This window comes from Xiphophorus couchianus, chromosome 11 (genome assembly GCF_001444195.1).
Source record: "Xiphophorus couchianus chromosome 11, X_couchianus-1.0, whole genome shotgun sequence".
Lineage (NCBI taxonomy): Eukaryota > Metazoa > Chordata > Actinopteri > Cyprinodontiformes > Poeciliidae > Xiphophorus > Xiphophorus couchianus.
Window position 1 is genome coordinate 6,156,280 of NC_040238.1, and position 17,146 is coordinate 6,173,425.

The following is a 17,146-nucleotide window of genomic DNA, read 5'->3' on the forward strand; positions in this document are numbered from 1 at the left end:
AATTACAAATCATTTATTACTTTCCTTCCATTTCACGTTGATGCATTACTTTGTGTTGGTCTGTCATATAAAACTGGACTGCAATGCTTTGAAGTTTGTTTTTGTAACATGACAAAATGTGAAACACTTGAGGCAACATGGCTGAGAAACACACAAGCAGCCATTTTCCCCACGCAGACCAAGAGAAGATGACACACTTTTACAAGAAACCAGAAGCTTTGATCTTGGTGTGAAGAAAAGTGACTTGGGGGCCGAGAAGAGAAACGGCGTCTGCAGGGGAAACCTTGATTTTCACAAGCCTCAGCAGAGCTCAGAAAAACTCTTTGCTCAGTAGAGGACCGAGAAAGAAAAACACTACATGACCAGACAGAAAAAAGTCTCCAAAAAGAAACAGACTGACATGAGCTGTTTCTACTTCATAAGAACAGAAAACTAGAGAAAGACTTTCAGCAAAAATGAATAAAATGTGAGAATAGATTTTACTCATTGAAATGTATTCACCACAGACTTTGAGGAAGTCTGACATAGTTAAGGAATCCCTTTAAATAAATCTGCCAACCAAGGGCGTAGGTTTGGTCTAAGTTTTGGTGGGACCTTACAAATTACTGCGCCCCCCCCCCTCCAATCCCTCCCCAATCCCTCCCCCCGCACCGACCATTTTTGACCAGTGGTGGGGGGGGGGGCACAGCATTGGCTTAATAACCCCCTCCCCAAAACCATAACCATAACTTGATCATGCATCTTGTGTATACAACCAGATACAGTCATACTCAGCAGATCAGTTCAAGAACATTTTACTTTTTCCTTTTCAAAATTCAGCAAACATTACAAGTCAGATCAAAAGAAATATCCTCTGGATCTACTGATTATACAACAAACACAACTGCAGATAAGAACAAAAAATGACTTCTTGCACTTCAGGAAAAAAATCCAATTGTTGAGATATTATTGCGTGATAGATATCTAACTTATGGGTCCCCTCACTGTACTTACAGCCGAGGTAGCGAAATAACTTCTAATGTCTGTCGTCCTTTTCTTTTTTGGTGGCGACATGGAGACTCATAATAAATGTGAAACTCAGAAGGAGACGCGTTCACTGTCAGCACCGTGGACCAAGCTTCCGGTCCGCGTGTGGCCAGCTGGCCGCCGCCTGGTGCAGCCAATCAAAGAACGTAGATCCACGTCCTGTGAGCCAATAGCGGGTCGTCATAGTTCATAACAGCTAATTTTAAAATGAATGCTACTACTGCGTAGTATATTGAAATATTAAAGTAATCAATGTAGATTTTCGTTTATTTATTTTGTTTTTGTTAAAAAAAATACATATGTTTTTTTTTTTATTAATATGGCAAAAATTGGTCGGGACTATTTTATATCCCTTGAATATTGGTCGTGACATGTCACGACCGTCCATACCCAAACCTACGCCCTGTCAAGAAAATCCGAGCTCATCCCACTTCCCCATGCTGGAGATTTTAGTTTAACAGTAATAATAAATAAAGTTATCTTTAAAATGAATCACTCAAGTGATATCAAGGCCCAACAGTAGACTTAAGTGTCAATAAAATAAATCTAGTTGTGTGTGTTGTTTTTGTCTCATGCAAACTTTGCTTTAATTCTACTTTTTTCTATCTAATCATAAGAAATCATAGTCAGTCAGAGAGATTCATGAAACAGGAAAAGCAGGTTTCCTGGAAAAAGAGGAAGTTTCCAGCCTGCAGATTTATAAAAATAGCTGAGACTATTCCTTAGTTTAAAGGTAAAGTTTTACAGAATGAAATCTAAACATTTTGAGTAATTTGATAAGATTCAAAGTAAAATACTTATATTAATATTGATTTACTTGTAATAATACTTACACTTATATTTGTGAGAACACTTATAAGAAAAACAAGCAAAGGTAACTTTGGTATCAAATAATTAGAATCATGTATTATTCTTGGTTTCTTTTCAGAAAAACATCTGTAATAACTCACATTAAGATCATAATAAGAGTAACTAATAAGTTATGGTTATAAAATCATAAATGAATGATAGATCAGAGAAGCTAAAGAAAATAAATGTGATATAAATGTGATTTTGACATTAAACTTGAAATGGTGTAAAAAGGTGTAACTGCAATTAAACATCACTGATATGTTGGAGGTAGAGAGTAGGTGAAAGGTTGTGCAGGCAAGGGACACAGGAGGTTGAGCAACCCTGAGACATTGGCACAGACATCATGACATGATGTCTCTTAAGACAGTGACGGATATGAGATCATCTGTCTAAGCAGACAGATAAACCCTATATAAGGTGGGTGCAAAAGAGGAACCGTTCGTTGGATCCTCCGGGCAGCTTCGAGCCAAGATCGAGATGGACAAAGAACTCTGCAGCTGAAGAAGAGCCGGGGCCACGGAGCCGGAGACTGTCCTGCACATGGAGACCAACCCGTCTGGCCCACAACCTGTGGCTTCGAATCGCACTTCTCTCATCGGCTGGGTTCTGACCCCAAAGACAAAGATGAAGACAAAGACAAGGAAGAAGAACTGGTGCCTTTTTTCCTGCCAGCACCAAGTCCTGTGTGACCTCAGCATCCATGCGGAGAAGAAGCTCATCAGACCTGCGGAGATCCCTGCCTTCGTCGATCAACTTCCTCCTCCTGCTGCCACACCTTCTTCGTCGTCGTGCCAGGTCTGGGGTTCGAGGCGTCAAACTCCGTCCGTCTCGCTCTAAGGTTCCTTTTTTAGTTCTCAGTATCAGCAGTAGGGAAAGATAGACTAGATGATTGATTTTACTTATTTGATTATTTCTGCTACTGAATTAAGCTGTACTGACCCTTGCAAAAATGCCTTACTAATAAAATATTTAGCATAAAGAAAATCTAAAAGATGTTGTGGACATTCAGTTAATGAGTCACCTTAAAGTTCTTTGATGGTTGTAAAATAGCTGTGATGTTTGATTCTGGAGAGGAAGAGGTGGAAAATGTTTTTAGGTTGCTGGTAGCCCATATGTAAAACATCATCCTTGGGACTCGACCGAGTTACTAAAACCTACCTGGTTCAATAACAAATGCAAGTTGCAAAATAGAGAACGAGCGACCGTTAACAGGTGTGCTCTGTGAAACTAGTTGGCTGTAGGCTGCTCAGTCTGGCTAATTCACAGGGGGAAGAAGGGTGGGACACCTGGATGTAGGCCGTCAGATAACCAGGCGAATCGTTTCTCGAAACCAGCTTAAACAGAGTTTACTTCAGTTCTGGACAGGGTAAATCCCAGCAGATTTAGGAAACTCAACGGACCCGTTAGACGGAGAGCTGGTAGCACATCTCCCCTCTCAGAAGAGGAAGTACGAGAGTGAGAGAGTAGAGAAAGGAGGGGGGGGGGGGGTGTTGCGCAACAACAGCCCATGCTGCCAACAAATCAAAATGGCCGTTATGAACAGGCCTCTCAACATCTTCACATTTGTTTCTGTTGAGCTTAAAGCCAAGAATTAAAAACTGCAAGGACAGCAAGGATTGGGCAGCTAACAATTATTTTAGTCATCAATTAGTCTATTGATTATTCTGATGATTATCAATTATTCTGATCAAAAAATTTCTGTGCTGCAGATACAACTGCATATATATTTCTGTACAATATCTAGGTATAGATATGTGTGTGTGTGCGTGTGTGTGTTGTCATTCTCATATCCCTTCCCCCCAATGACAAAATTCTAGGCCTGCCACATATTATATACGTAATTTAAATACATATTTTTTATTATTATTATTATATCAAAATGTATTGAGTCGGGGCTGCAGAGCCCAAGGCGCCATTTATACAAGAACCGCCTCTGTGGTTTGGTTTTATTGTTTGTACTTTCAATGACCTATTATGGTGTTATAACAGTTATTATCATCATCAGTACTATCAGTAATATGCAGATAATCCAAAGGTATCTGTCCTTTTAAACTCCACGTACGTACGGACGTTAAAATTCACTCTTACGTCACGCCACGTACGTTCCAAAGCTGGCGTAGCCGAGCGTGCTGACGTCCTGATAAATCCTTCCTTGAACAGCGATGCTGTTAAGGCTTTCCGTCACTGGAGGCGTCATTTCCCCGCTTTCGCTTCGCCTCTGCTGGGTGGTGGGCTGAGCTCCAGCCACACCCTCTTGTTGTTGTTGTCCCGGGAGATCCGCTGCTGGTTCCGCGGCTCCAGACGTCTCCCTCTCCGCGGCAGCTGGCCCCGCCGGCCGCGTGCATGCAGCAGAATGGCTCGAGCGGCTCCATCGGCTCTGACGGCGGCAGGGAGCGGCAGGCTCTGTCCTTCAGCCCGCTGCCCGCCGCTACTACACGGGTGAGGCGGTTCATTCAGGAGCGACAGAGGACGCTGCCGCTGCCCAAAGTGATGGTGGTATTCTCGGCCGCTGGCGACGCGGACAAACCGAGCGATGCCATGTCCAGCTCGGACCCAACGGAGGAGGGCGACGGCGTCCGGAAGCCGCCGGCCTCCCCCTCTCCTTCCCTCTCCCCCTCCCCGAAGCACCGCGCACCGAGCAAGCCGCGCCGCGCCGCGCTGACCACCCCGGAGCCGCAGGAGGTGGGTAGGCCGCTTCACGGAAAGTCACCGCGCCGAGCATAATTTATTCACTAAATAACAACCAATGACGCTACACATAAAACAAAGCACTAAAATGTGACCAGAGGCAGCCATTAAACACATTATATCTCCAATAACTCCACACTTTGACTGTTTGGAGATATTTACTCTGCGGTCCGTGATTGGCTTAGCCGCCGAGCCGCGCGGTGATTGGCTGGGAGCCGTGTCACGTGGGTCTTAGTTTAAGCGTCTTATTTCTATTCAAACCTACTAAACCCAAGTCTCTGAGGAGCCATCAGCAGCTCCCACAACATAGATCTATGGGGATAGATCAGCAATCCTATCAGTTAACAGAAGGACTGTTGACGCCAGATAGATGCATAGATTATTAATTCCACTATATCAATGGATTTCCACTAAATAGACAGATGGATTATTTTTTCCTATTGGATGATTATATGGATTAAAATTCCCATGATGGATGGATTATTAATCCCATGAGATGAATAAATGGATGGATTATTAATCCAGTGAGGGGAGGATGGATGGATTATTGCAGCGTTATAAAGTTTTTGTTGCTCGATCCTCTTTGTCTTGGTTTTCCAGATATGCAGCTAAGTACAGTAGCAACACTAAACTGGTATTTAAATGTAAAAACAGAAATCACTTCTGTGTAAAATGAGTCGGGCGTATTTTGATTATTCCCATTTTTATAGAAAAATAAGCCCCGTAAAATTGAGTGCATTTCTTTTAAACTTGAAACAGTTTCAAGGAGCTGCAGTTCTGGAGGCTGGACAGATGAAATGTGACTTTTGGCTCTGGATGATTCTGCTGTTCGACACTCTGAGTGTAACCGGGTTCTGCTTCACTCCACTGCACCAGGCCGGCCCCAGTAACCCCTCGACTCAGTGTTGTGTAGATTTTTTAATGAAGACGAGTTTCTGGGTGATCAGGCAGTTTATTTCCTGAATGGGAACATATGGGGAGTTCAAATCAGTGCAACGGCTCAGCTTCACTCTGCACACTACAACAGAGCGTTAAGTTAGCCTTTAACTTAGCACATAAAGTGTTTTACAATATTAACTAAACTAAAAGTACGAATATTGGTGCCAGGCACACATCTAGTAAATAGTAAATTTCACACTATTTGTCTAAGTTAATAAAAATGATGTTTTATGTGTTGCTAACACTTTTCTACTTTTCCACTTTTCACAGACTGGCACTGAGTACAGGAGCCAGCAACATTTAACCAGCCACACAGAGAGGGGGCGCTGTTTCCCCATTGCACTGATACATATAAAGCAAGTGGGATTCTATAACTTAAACCTAAACACTGTTACATGAGCTTTGGTCAGATTATGGGAAGACACATTTATGTTTGAGGAGTCTGGATGTTTGAACCTGAAACGGTTAAAAATTAGCGTCTCTGGTGGGTTGTGAGAAAAGCTTGGTGTTTGAAGCCACTTCCTGTGCAGCTGCTTTGCAGCCGGAGCAGCAATAGAAATATTTATCGTGTATGGAGATAAAGCCAGAGGTCACCGGGTCACCGGGTCAGGCGCTTGGCTCTCGTTACTTCCAGGCTCAGATAAAACCTCAGGAAACGTCCAAAGCAGATTTTTGGGTTGTGGGGAAAATAATCTTGTTTTCATTTTTTTCTAGAACTAAAAAGCAACTTTAAAGGAGAAAACTGACATTTCAGCAGTTAAAATCTCAGAATACGCATAAATATTTGGCATGTTTGGCAAAAACTGAAAATAAGATTATGGAAAAACACATTTCATAAATTTGTGTTGCTGTTTAAAATAGATTGTTTTTAGATCTTTTTATAAATGAACCTTGTCATTTATTAAAAGGAAATAATAATACCCCATCGTCAGGGCCGGATTTAGGAGGATGGGGGCCCCTGGGCTAGAGTAAAAAATAAATAAATAAATAAATAAATAAATATATACATATATATATTTATATATATATATTTATTTTGTATGTGTTTTGTTTTAGAGGATGAGCAGAAAATGACCGAACAGTAAGTTTTGACAACTTACAACTTTAATAAGCCAGTTGTCACAAACTACAAACAACTCTGAACTCTTTTCTAAAAAGACTAAACCACATGTTGGGGTTGAAACTAGAATATGATGCTTGCATCACAAAATAAAATCACTGAATAGTTATTGTTGCCTGGACTTCAACACAAACTATAAAACAGATTGAGTGCAAGAAAGTGCAATGCTCAAATATACTTTTACAAAGCAAAGCAAGTAAAACAATATTTATACAAATATCCCCAGCATTTACAAGTCCTTATAAGTACAAGTGGAATATATCAAAACTCAAACTTTTTCTTTGGTTTTAAAGTTCTTGGTAAATAGTGGAGGAAATAAATGTCAAAAAAGTGCTTCTCTGCCAGTCAGACAGAACATGGATATAAACAATATCTTCTGGAAAAAAGAGATCAGGCATACTGTAGTTTTCAGAGAATATCCTGACCCAGGTAAGTCCAAAGTGCTGCCCTCTGAAGGATGTTTTACAGCCCCCGGTTCTCAATAAAAGCAGAGGTGGGTGCAAATGAACAATTTTCACCTTCTAGATCAAGGTTTTTACAGAGAACATCTTGAAAAACATGAAGAACAAAATACAGATTTCCATTTATTAATGACACTTTTGCATTCAACTTCTTTGTAGGAACTCGAACCACAAACACGACCTACATTTACTCAAACGCAAACCAAATAAGACAACAATACTCAACCCTGAAAAGTTTGAAACTTTGCCATTTTTACTTCACTCACTATTTCTGATAGAACACGATCACCCATCAGCTGAATAAATTCCTCACATGTTTGGGAAGAAAGATAGGAGGGTTTCCCTGAACCTGCATTTCCATATTTCTCTATGTGAGACTTCAGAAAAGGATGAAACTCGCTGATTAACTCCAGTATTCCCAGATAATTCCCATTATCAGTTCTGTCACTGGCTCCTCTCAGAACCAGTCCCCTCTCTGCTAAAAACTTGACAACAGACTCAACTCTTCTCAACACTTCAGTCCAATATGATTCAAACTCAGATTCAAATTGTTTCTGCAGTTCTGTGTCTATCCTCCCGCTGGCTGCTGCAAGTGAAACATAAGTCAGCATTGCTTTTCTATGATGTTCGCTGTTTCGTGCTCTCTCATGCGTTCAGCTGCTGCTTCCAGTCACTGAAACCAGTCTCAAAGTTTGACTGAGTATTAGCATTGCTGAAAATGCGGCATGCAAAACAAAATGCAGCTCCGGTGGATGGAGAGTAGAGCAGCCACGGTCTTTCGATGTACTCACTATTTAACATCTTGCGTTTAAAGTGAGATTTGGAGAAGTGACGCTTTTGATGCTTGTTCTGATGCTTGAAAGCCAACATTCATATTTTGTCCTCGCTCAGCCCAGTAAGCTCGCACGGACTCGTCAATTTCCCCCCAATGCGCCGGATCGGTACTGGACGGATCCACAGTCGTCTTTCCATCTGCGGAAGAAGATCCCGCTTCCACCGACTCTGACTCCACAGACGCCAGTCCAGCCACCGACTCAGTCACGGTTAAAGGTTCTGGCGGGATCTTAGTGCCGGTGTTAGCATAGCTAAGGGTTCGAGGAGCGGGGAATAATGATGTTTCTGCTCCATCTCCGCTAACAGGTTGAAAAAAGCCTGTCAGTTTAGGCATTTTGTTTGGCGCGATGCTCTTTTTCTTTTCTCTTCCTTCTTTTCTGCGCTCCGCTGTCATATTTTCTGTTGTCCGCCATTGTAAAATAATATTCCCGTGACGCTCCTCCTCCCCAATGCGTAAGATGCGTCAAAAGTGGACCAATAACAAGCAAGCATTCAAGATGGACGTTTGCCAGAACAAATTGGAACATTTTTCATCGGTGCTGTCAAAATCATCGTAGTCATTTGATTAAATTCTGACACTATCCATTCACAAAAATATAAAACATCCTTTGGGGGCCCCGAAATGCCGGGGCCCCGGGCTGCAGCCCCGGTAAGCCCCTGCTAAAATCCGGCCCAGCCCATCGTGCATTACTCTGGAAATAACATCCAATTTACAAACAAAACATGTGAAACTTTAGATTGAAATAGTTAAAATCCGTCCCACTCATAAATATCTGCGTCTGGTGACTGAAGCCTGGAATTAATAATTTCACAGCAAAACCCCCCAAAATCTCACCAAGTATTTTTGTCTATTTTCTACTGCAAATATCTGAATTCAGTTGAAACAAAACCAAAGTAACTTTTCAGTAAGATATAGGAGCTTTTTTAACTCAATAATTATTAGGCCTGTCGCGATAAACGATAAATCGATTAATCGTACGATAAATTAAAACTATCGACGTCATTTTAATTATTGCCATTATCGTCTCTTCCGGCCTTTTTCTCTTTCTGTTGATGACACCAAATGAAAAAAGGCTCAACTCCGGTGCTCTCCACTGACCTCTGACCTCATTTCCTTAGTGTAAAGCCCAGCGCACACTACACGATCTTAGAGCTGTCGGCCGACTGTCGGCCCATTTTTAAACCCTGACAGACCAAACATTAGCCGACAGAAATCCTTGGTATAACGGTTCCATCGGTTCGGTCCTGCTGTGTGGTGTCCAACAATGGGCACAAAATAATGGCTACAAGTTCAGTTAACTAATTTTAAAACCAGGCATTAATCAATGCTTTACTACAATCTACCTGCAATGCATGTGGCTAGTGTCAGCGTAAAGTCCTGACTGAATGAAAATCATTAGAACCTATTTATGTCACGTTAACGAAGAACAGCTGAAAAGTTACCGGGTTTATCAACTGCGGTAGCAATTTAGCTCCAACTCCTCCTCTTGTCATTTCTATATTCTTTGCATGTTGAATAAACATTAATGTTGTTTCCACATATCATCTCCAATGTCCGCTGTTGCTCCGTGTCAGCTGTTTGGGATTCCCCTCCATAATTTCCCCTCAGAAAACACGGAGGAGAATCCTCGCTTTCTGATTGGCTACCTGTCACATTCAACAGGCTGAGTTAAGATCCCAGTCGGGGAAAAACCCTGATTTAGATCGGAGCAGCAACGACGATCTACCGTAACACACCACACAATCTTAGAAAGACCAACGATCTAAGATTGTCTTAAGGGGAAAAATAGGAGCAAAAAATCATGTAGTGTGAACTATTGCATCAGGTAGTCGATGTGCCCATCTTCTCTATTTAAATCTAATTATTACTGAAGGGCAACATAATATACAGACTTCATGATCTTTTGGTTGAATGCAGTATTTATTTCCACTTTGGCTTTATGTTGTTTAGTTTTTATCAAGTACATTTTTTGTTAATGGAGACTGAGAATCCATTTTGTTTTTGGTTGTTTTGTTTATTTTGTTTATCAGCTCCAGTGTTAAATATTCTTTTGAAAATAAAGTGTATCAATCTTTGGCAGGAAATCACATCATTATTACATCATTTCCATTAAATCAGTGTAAAAAGGTCTTCAAACAATATTATCGTTTATCGCAATAATTTTTGAGACAATTAATCGTTGAGCAACATTTGCTATTGTGACAGGCCTAATAATTATTAATAATAATTAAACATAATAATAAAAACTGAGTCCAACTTGCAGTTCTTATAATGAGAACAATATCTTAGTTTAAATGAAATAATCTTAATCCTGGTATTTTTCCATCGTTATTAATGAATTTTTGACTTTTATATGTTGATGAAAATCTGTAAGTTATTTTAGTTTCTTTCTCAGATATTTGAACTAAACTACACATTAACACTTGTTGGGATTCAGTTTTTACAGTGAAGAAGGATGAATGTTGCTATGGGAACCATTGTGACTCGAAGCTGGTTCTGTTTGGTGAACTGTCCAGTTAATGGACCATCAATAACTGATTATTAGATCTGTTTGTGATCAGTTTCCAGAGGTGATCTCCCTGAACGTGGGGGGAACGCTCTTCACCACGCGCCTGTCCACGCTGCGGCGCTACGACGACACCATGCTGGCCGCCATGTTCAGCGGGCGCCACTACATCCCGCGGGACGCCGAGGGCCGCTACTTCATCGACCGGGACGGCGCTTACTTTGGGTGAGCCCCGACCGGAACCAGCACGCAGTCAGTTGTGTTGAAGAAAGTTTTAGTTTCTAAAAATCAAATGGTGTTCTCTGAGAGGCAGCTCGTTAAATCCTGACACGTTTTCATGGATTCATCATTGAGAAGCAAACGGGCTGCGTCAGCATCGTTTCAGTGACGTCACCGCGGTGTATTTCTGCATTAAGTGGAAAATCTGCGATTGAAAGCAGAAAGAACGGACGAAACGCTGCAGAGGATTTTCATGTTTTTCAGAACTTCACTGAGATTCCTGATGAAATAAAAACACTTTAGAGAATTTATGCAAATTACAAACAAAGCTGTTGGCATAATTATGAAGTCATGTTTTTCAGTTTACAGTGCGGTCGCGTTAAAAAGATGCAATGTGATGAAGCCACCACAAGGAGGCGGTAAAGGACCAGATAAAAAATCTCCGTTCTTACACTTTTAAACAATTAGTCTCTTTAAAACACATTTTTTATTATTGACTTTTCAGTTCTTTAAATTATTTTAATAGTTTTTAACTTCTTTACTTTTACTGTTTTAACATTAACATTTAAGTGACTGAGGAAAAAGGTTATTTGTTGTTGATCTGTTGCAGATGAATAAAAGTGAAGTTATGGTGCAGTCTTTATTATATGGACTTATAGAGTAAATTATTATTAACCAGGAGACAAACTGTCTGTCTGAAGTTAAATCAGACCAGATTTCTCCTGTCTTAGGTCAGTTGGAATCACAAATTATTCATATTTGCTAAATGCCAAAATAACAAGAGAATATGTCAGGTTTAATTATTAATGTCTTTAATCAGTTTTTGATTTTGAACTACCTTTGAATTCTAGATGATCAAACAATAAAAGAAGTTTGGTCCAATTTAACTTCAGACAGTGGGAGAAAAAAGTTTGTTTTATTGATGGAAAACGTTTTTTATTCGGTGGATGGAAACTGCTGCGTATGTTTCAATCTTTCTAAGTGTGCCCACTCTGTCTTTATTTTAAAAATACATATTTAAATTGTTTCTTTAGTTTTTTAAGAGATGGTAATCATTTTGGTACGTAAACCTTTTATTCTGAAGACATGAAAACATCTCTGACACAATTTTAGTAAATGGAAATAATTTTGGAAATTCTAACTGAAATGAAACTAAAGAAATTCAGCCTGATTGAAAAGGTGGAGAATCTTTTTATTCAGTGGATGGAAACTTCTGGTTTCAGCTGAACAAAGACTTTATATTTAATTCAGTCTCTACAAACAGAAATCAACCAAAATAGAAATTTGGTAGCTCAGTTTTACATAAAGCAGACTAGAAAAGCATTTTTTTATTTCTTGATGAAGTTTAAAACTACCAGAATCCAGTTGAGTCATTTTAGACCTTAGATTTAATTTGATATTATGAATACAGAATTGACTTTTAATGTAATAAATGAAAAGATCTCATTTGCGCGATCACAACCGGCCTTTATTAATTTGTAAATATATTTCTTGTTTCTTTAGGGTTTTATTTAACCTGTTTTTGTTCCGTTTTCCTAACTGAGCATTTCAGAGTCACTTTCTTCCATCTGAAGGGACATCCTGAACTTCCTGCGGGAAGGCGAGCTGCCGCAGCGGGACCGGGTCCGGTTCGTCCACCGGGAGGCGCAGTACTACGCCATTGGGCCGCTGCTGGACCGCCTGGAGGAGACGCAGCCTCTGACCGGGGAGAAGGTCCGGCAGGCCTTCCTCGACCTGCTGCCCTACTACAGAGGTCTGACGCTAGCACAGCTAGCCGCTAGCTTTGCTAACATGGCTAGCTTCACTAATAAAGCTAGAGGTTAACTTAGCTAACACAGCTAGCTCTGCTAACAAAGCTAGAGGTTAGCTTTGCTAACAAGGCCAGCTTTGCTACCACAGCTAGAGGTTAGCTTGGCTAACATGGCTAGCTTCACTAGCACAGCTAGCTCTCCTAACACAGCTAGAGGTTAGCTTCACTAACAAGGCTGGCTCTGCTAACAAAGCTATAGGTTAGCTTTGCTAACACGGCTAGCTCTGCTAACAAAGCTAGAGGTTAGCTTTGCTACCACGGCTAGCTTTGCTAACAAAGCTAGAGGTTAGCTTTGCTAACACGGCTAGCTCCGCTAACAAAGCTAGAGTTTAGCTTTGCCAACACAGCAGGAGGTTAGCTTCACTAACATGGCTAGCTTCGCTAACATAGCTAGAGGTTAGTTTGGCTAACATGGCTAGCTTAACTAGCACAGCTAACTCTCCTAACACAGCTAGAGGTTAGCTTCACTAACAAGGCCAGCTTTGCTACCACAGCTAGAGGTTAGCTTGGCTAACATGGCTAGCTTCACTAGCACAGCTAGCTCTCCTAACACAGCTAGAGGTTAGCTTCACTAACAAGGCTGGCTCTGCTAACAAAGCTATAGGTTAGCTTTGCTAACACGGCTAGCTCTGCTAACAAAGCTAGAGGTTAGCTTTGCTACCACGGCTAGCTTTGCTAACAAAGCTAGAGGTTAGCTTTGCTAACACGGCTAGCTCCGCTAACAAAGCTAGAGTTTAGCTTTGCCAACACAGCAGGAGGTTAGCTTCACTAACATGGCTAGCTTCGCTAACATAGCTAGAGGTTAGTTTGGCTAACATGGCTAGCTTAACTAGCACAGCTAACTCTCCTAACACAGCTAGAGGTTAGCTTCACTAACAAGGCTAGCTTTGCTAACACAGCTATAGGTTAGCTCGGCTATCATGGCTAGCTTCACTAACACAGCTTGCCGCTATCTTTGCTAATATGCCTAGTGGTTAGCTTCATTAACACACCTAGCCTTGCTAGGTAGCTTTGCTAACACTGCTAGCGGCTAGTTTCCCAACAGCAACACGTCTAACCATTCATTATGGCTGCTGTTGGTCTAAATGTCTGAAAAGTGTGGCATACTTCTGTCTTTTGGGTGGGTCTCTGCTACAGGGTGACCTTGGATCCTTAAAAAGTCTTAAATTCATGTGTCTGAAATTAAAGCCTTAAAACATAAAATTCACTTTAAGAACTAAGAAAAAGCCAGGCAGCTAAGCTAAGCTAACACTGGTCACTAGGTTACAGAGCTAGCATTAAACCATTAGCAGGTCCGCTGTTTTATAACGTAGAAACGTTCCCAGGGTGGGAAACCTCAGCAAGCTGCCGTGAACAACGAAGCGATTGGAGCTTCACGCAGAAAAACACTTTATAAAATCCTTTATTTATAGCAACATGCAAAATTTAAAGGTGGTGAGTAAAGAGCCTGATGAGCCGAGGATTCTGGGTAAAATCACCAACAGCCAGAGGAAAATCCGGCTTTAAGCAGATTAATTTGTCATTATCAATGGTTATTACATTATGAGAGCTGTAAGCTAAGATAATAACTATTAATTACACACGTTACTGGTTTGGTTAATTATTCCCTCTGGCTTCAGAAGCTGCTCTAGGGAGACTTTTACTTTCGTTGTTATGATGTGTAACCATAGCAACAAGATAGCATTTGACTTTCTTAGTTTCTAGAAGCTGTGTATGTTTTTATTTTTAATATTTAGTGCTGAGCGTGTTTCTCTACGAGAATGATAGGAGTCACCGAACATTAACGTGTTTTCACTGAACCGCCGTGATTTCAGACAATCTGGAACGCATCGTGGAGATCGCCAAGCTGCGGGCGATGCAGAAGAAGGCGCGCTTCGCCAAGCTGAAGGTGTGCGTCTACAAGGAGGAGATGCCCATCACGCCATACGAGCGGCCGCTCTTCAACTCGCTGCGCTTTGAGCGCACCGACGGCGACGCCAAGCTGTTCGAGCATCACTGCGACGTGGACGTGTCGTTCGGGCCGTGGGAGGCCGTGGCCGACGTCTACGACTTGCTGCACTGCATCGTCAGCGACCTGGCGCAGCGCGGCATCGCCGCAGAGCAGCAGTGCATCGGCGTCTGCGACAAGCACCTCATCAACCACTACTACTGCAAGAGGCCCATCTACGAGTTCAAGATCACCTGGTGGTGAACGGCGGAGCCAGGACCGGAGCCAGGACCGGAGCCAGGACCGGAGCCAGGACCGGAGCGCAGCACGGCTTTTAACTCGGTTTTCTATTCAAACTGACAGGATTTTACAATGTGACCCTTTAAATCTGCTTCCTGTTTCCTCAAACATTTCACAGTTTCCTGTCGTTTAAATTCAGCGCCTTCATCATGAAACATGAAACAGTTAAAGCAGGTTAGGGCAGAGTGTTGAGGCCAGACAGTGGCGTTTTTTAATAAAATGATTAGCAGATTAAAAACATAATAAAGTCGTAAAATGACCAGAAAAGTTAGTTTTAATCTTTGGTCTGAGGACAGCAGCAACGTTCTGCTAACAATAATCTGATGCTGAGATATTTCATATCTGTAAAACCAAAACAACAGGCTCAACATTCCTTATTTAAATGTTTATTATTTTTGGTGAAGCATTTAGAAAATGACTTCATTCTAACAATAATTTGACTTTATTTTCATACAGATTTTCTCATATTTTATGATTTTATTCTGGTTTCTGGCTCTAAAACTCTGTTTTTCAGACAAACCCAAACATTTGAACGTTTATGGGGCTACAAATGTTTTCAGTTCATCTCTGGATCCGTTTCTGTCCAGTCGGGTCCAAATGACTACAAAGACATGAAACCCAAACCAAGTCAAACATCCGGTGGTATTTTGGATCCTCCTGAATGAGGCGACAGTGGGAAGAAACCAGACGGTTCTCCTGACTGGACTAAAGTGGAGATTTATCTGGTGGAAAGAGAAAACTGTGATCCTGCAAACAGCGAGCCAGGAAAACTCAACTTTAATTTAACATGCATCTGTTTCCCATTCAGGGCCAAACTGCAGCTTGTTTCTACCCCAATAAATCAACCAGCTATGCAAAGACGGCATAATTAAACGGATTTTTTGTGTAGACGATGGTGGAGCCGTTGTTTTCATGTTTCCTGAAGCCACATCCTCTTCGGTCTGTTTTTCAGCAGTTATTTCCCGTCGGCAAAAGATTCACTGGTTTCCGTTTGGAGGGGTAACCATGGAAACGTCCGGCCGTCTGATTGGACGTCCTGACGCTCCACCAGGAAGCCCGACGCTTCTTGTTCCGATCAATGAGTGAAATGAACCGGGATCGATAGCGATCCATCGGCAGCTTTTTGTTCTGATCACAGCTAATAGTGGCGGTTCGATGTTGTGACGTGAAGTCAGATGTGATCTTTTCCTATAGGTCTTGTGTCAGATGAACTGTGAGATACATTTTCTTTATGAGTCGCTGAAGGAGCGATGGGAAAGGTTCAGCGAAGGTCAGCTTGTTTTTCTTTCATCGGTCGCTAAAATAAGGAGATTCTCTGTTTTAAGGGATTGCATTGCTGGAGGTTTGACGCACAGCCGTGAATTTTTGCAGCCACTATAGATGTTTGAAGTTTATTAGAAAATAGCGCCACCTTCAGGGAGAATTTTAGATTTTTTTTAAAACTTTTGTCATTTCCATCATTTGAGTCCTGCTGTACTTGACTATTACTGAGCACCATGTGATTGTAACAGAAAAGTCTTATTTATGTTTGGTAAAGTCATCCGTTTTAATTGATTATAAGAATCAACTCTCTCATCAGATTTATTCAGATTTTATTAATTTGCCACATAATACTGAAGCACTACGTTCTTCCCCTGAAACATGACTAATCTTTATGACTTCCAGTGTTTTTAATGTTTTTATATCGCTGTTTATGTTTGTTTTAGCTTCTAGGAAGCTCCAGATCTCTAGTTGTCTTTTATTTGTCTATATTTAAAAAATGAAAACATAATTTTTATGTTGTGGTACAATAAAACTGTTTAACTGCAATAGGATTTCTCCAGTTTATTTCTTAAGTTTTGTGGAAAAAATGTACACACACACACATATATATATATATATATATATATACACAGTATACATATATACTGTATATATATATATATATATATACAGTATATATATACTGTGTATATATATATATATATATACACTGCTCAAAAAAATAAAGGGAACACTCAAATAACACATCCTAGATCTGAATGAAAGAAATATTCTCATTAAATACTTTGTTCTGTACAAAGTTGAATGTGCTGACAACAAAATCACACAAAAATCATCAATGGAAATCAAATTTATTAACCAATGGAGGCCTGGATTTGGAGCCACACACAAAATTAAAGTGAAATAACACTACACGCTGATCCAACTTTAATGTAATGTCCTTAAAACAAGTCAAAATGAGGCTCAGTATTGTGTATGGCCTCCACGTGCCTCCATGACCTCCCTACAACGCCTGGGCATGCTCCTGATGAGGTGGCGGATGGTCTCCTGAGGGATCTCCTCCCAGACCTGGACTAAAGCATCCGCCAACTCCTGGATAGTCTGTGGTGCAACATGACGTTGGTGGATGGAGCGAGACATGATGTTCCAGATGTGCTCAATCGGATTCAGGTCTGGGGAACGGGCTGGCCAGTCCATAGC

General features: G+C 41.1%; 1 protein-coding gene across 1 annotated transcript; it reads left to right on the forward strand.

The window, feature by feature from the left end:
• The first annotated feature begins 4,184 nt into the window (after nt 1-4,184).
• kctd7 (potassium channel tetramerization domain containing 7) lies at nt 4,185-16,492 on the forward strand. Its single transcript, XM_028032616.1, has 4 exons — nt 4,185-4,560; nt 10,483-10,652; nt 12,221-12,399; nt 14,271-16,492. The coding sequence occupies exons 1-4, from the start codon at nt 4,222-4,224 to the stop codon at nt 14,645-14,647; spliced, it is 1,065 nt and encodes a 354-aa protein (XP_027888417.1). The 5' UTR covers nt 4,185-4,221; the 3' UTR covers nt 14,648-16,492.
• The last annotated feature ends 654 nt before the right edge of the window (nt 16,493-17,146 follow it).

What these genes read in the sequence shown, in the direction of transcription:
- kctd7 (XM_028032616.1), top strand. Translation starts at nt 4,222, where the DNA reads ATGCAGCAGAATGGCTCGAGCGGCTCCATCGGCTCTGACGGCGGCAGG. An exon ending in CGGGACGGCGCTTACTTTGG is followed by an intron (nt 10,653 to 12,220) that starts GTGAGCCCCGAC and finishes TTCCATCTGAAG; the next exon opens with GGACATCCTGAACTTCCTGC. An exon ending in CCTGCTGCCCTACTACAGAG is followed by an intron (nt 12,400 to 14,270) that starts GTCTGACGCTAG and finishes CCGTGATTTCAG; the next exon opens with ACAATCTGGAACGCATCGTG.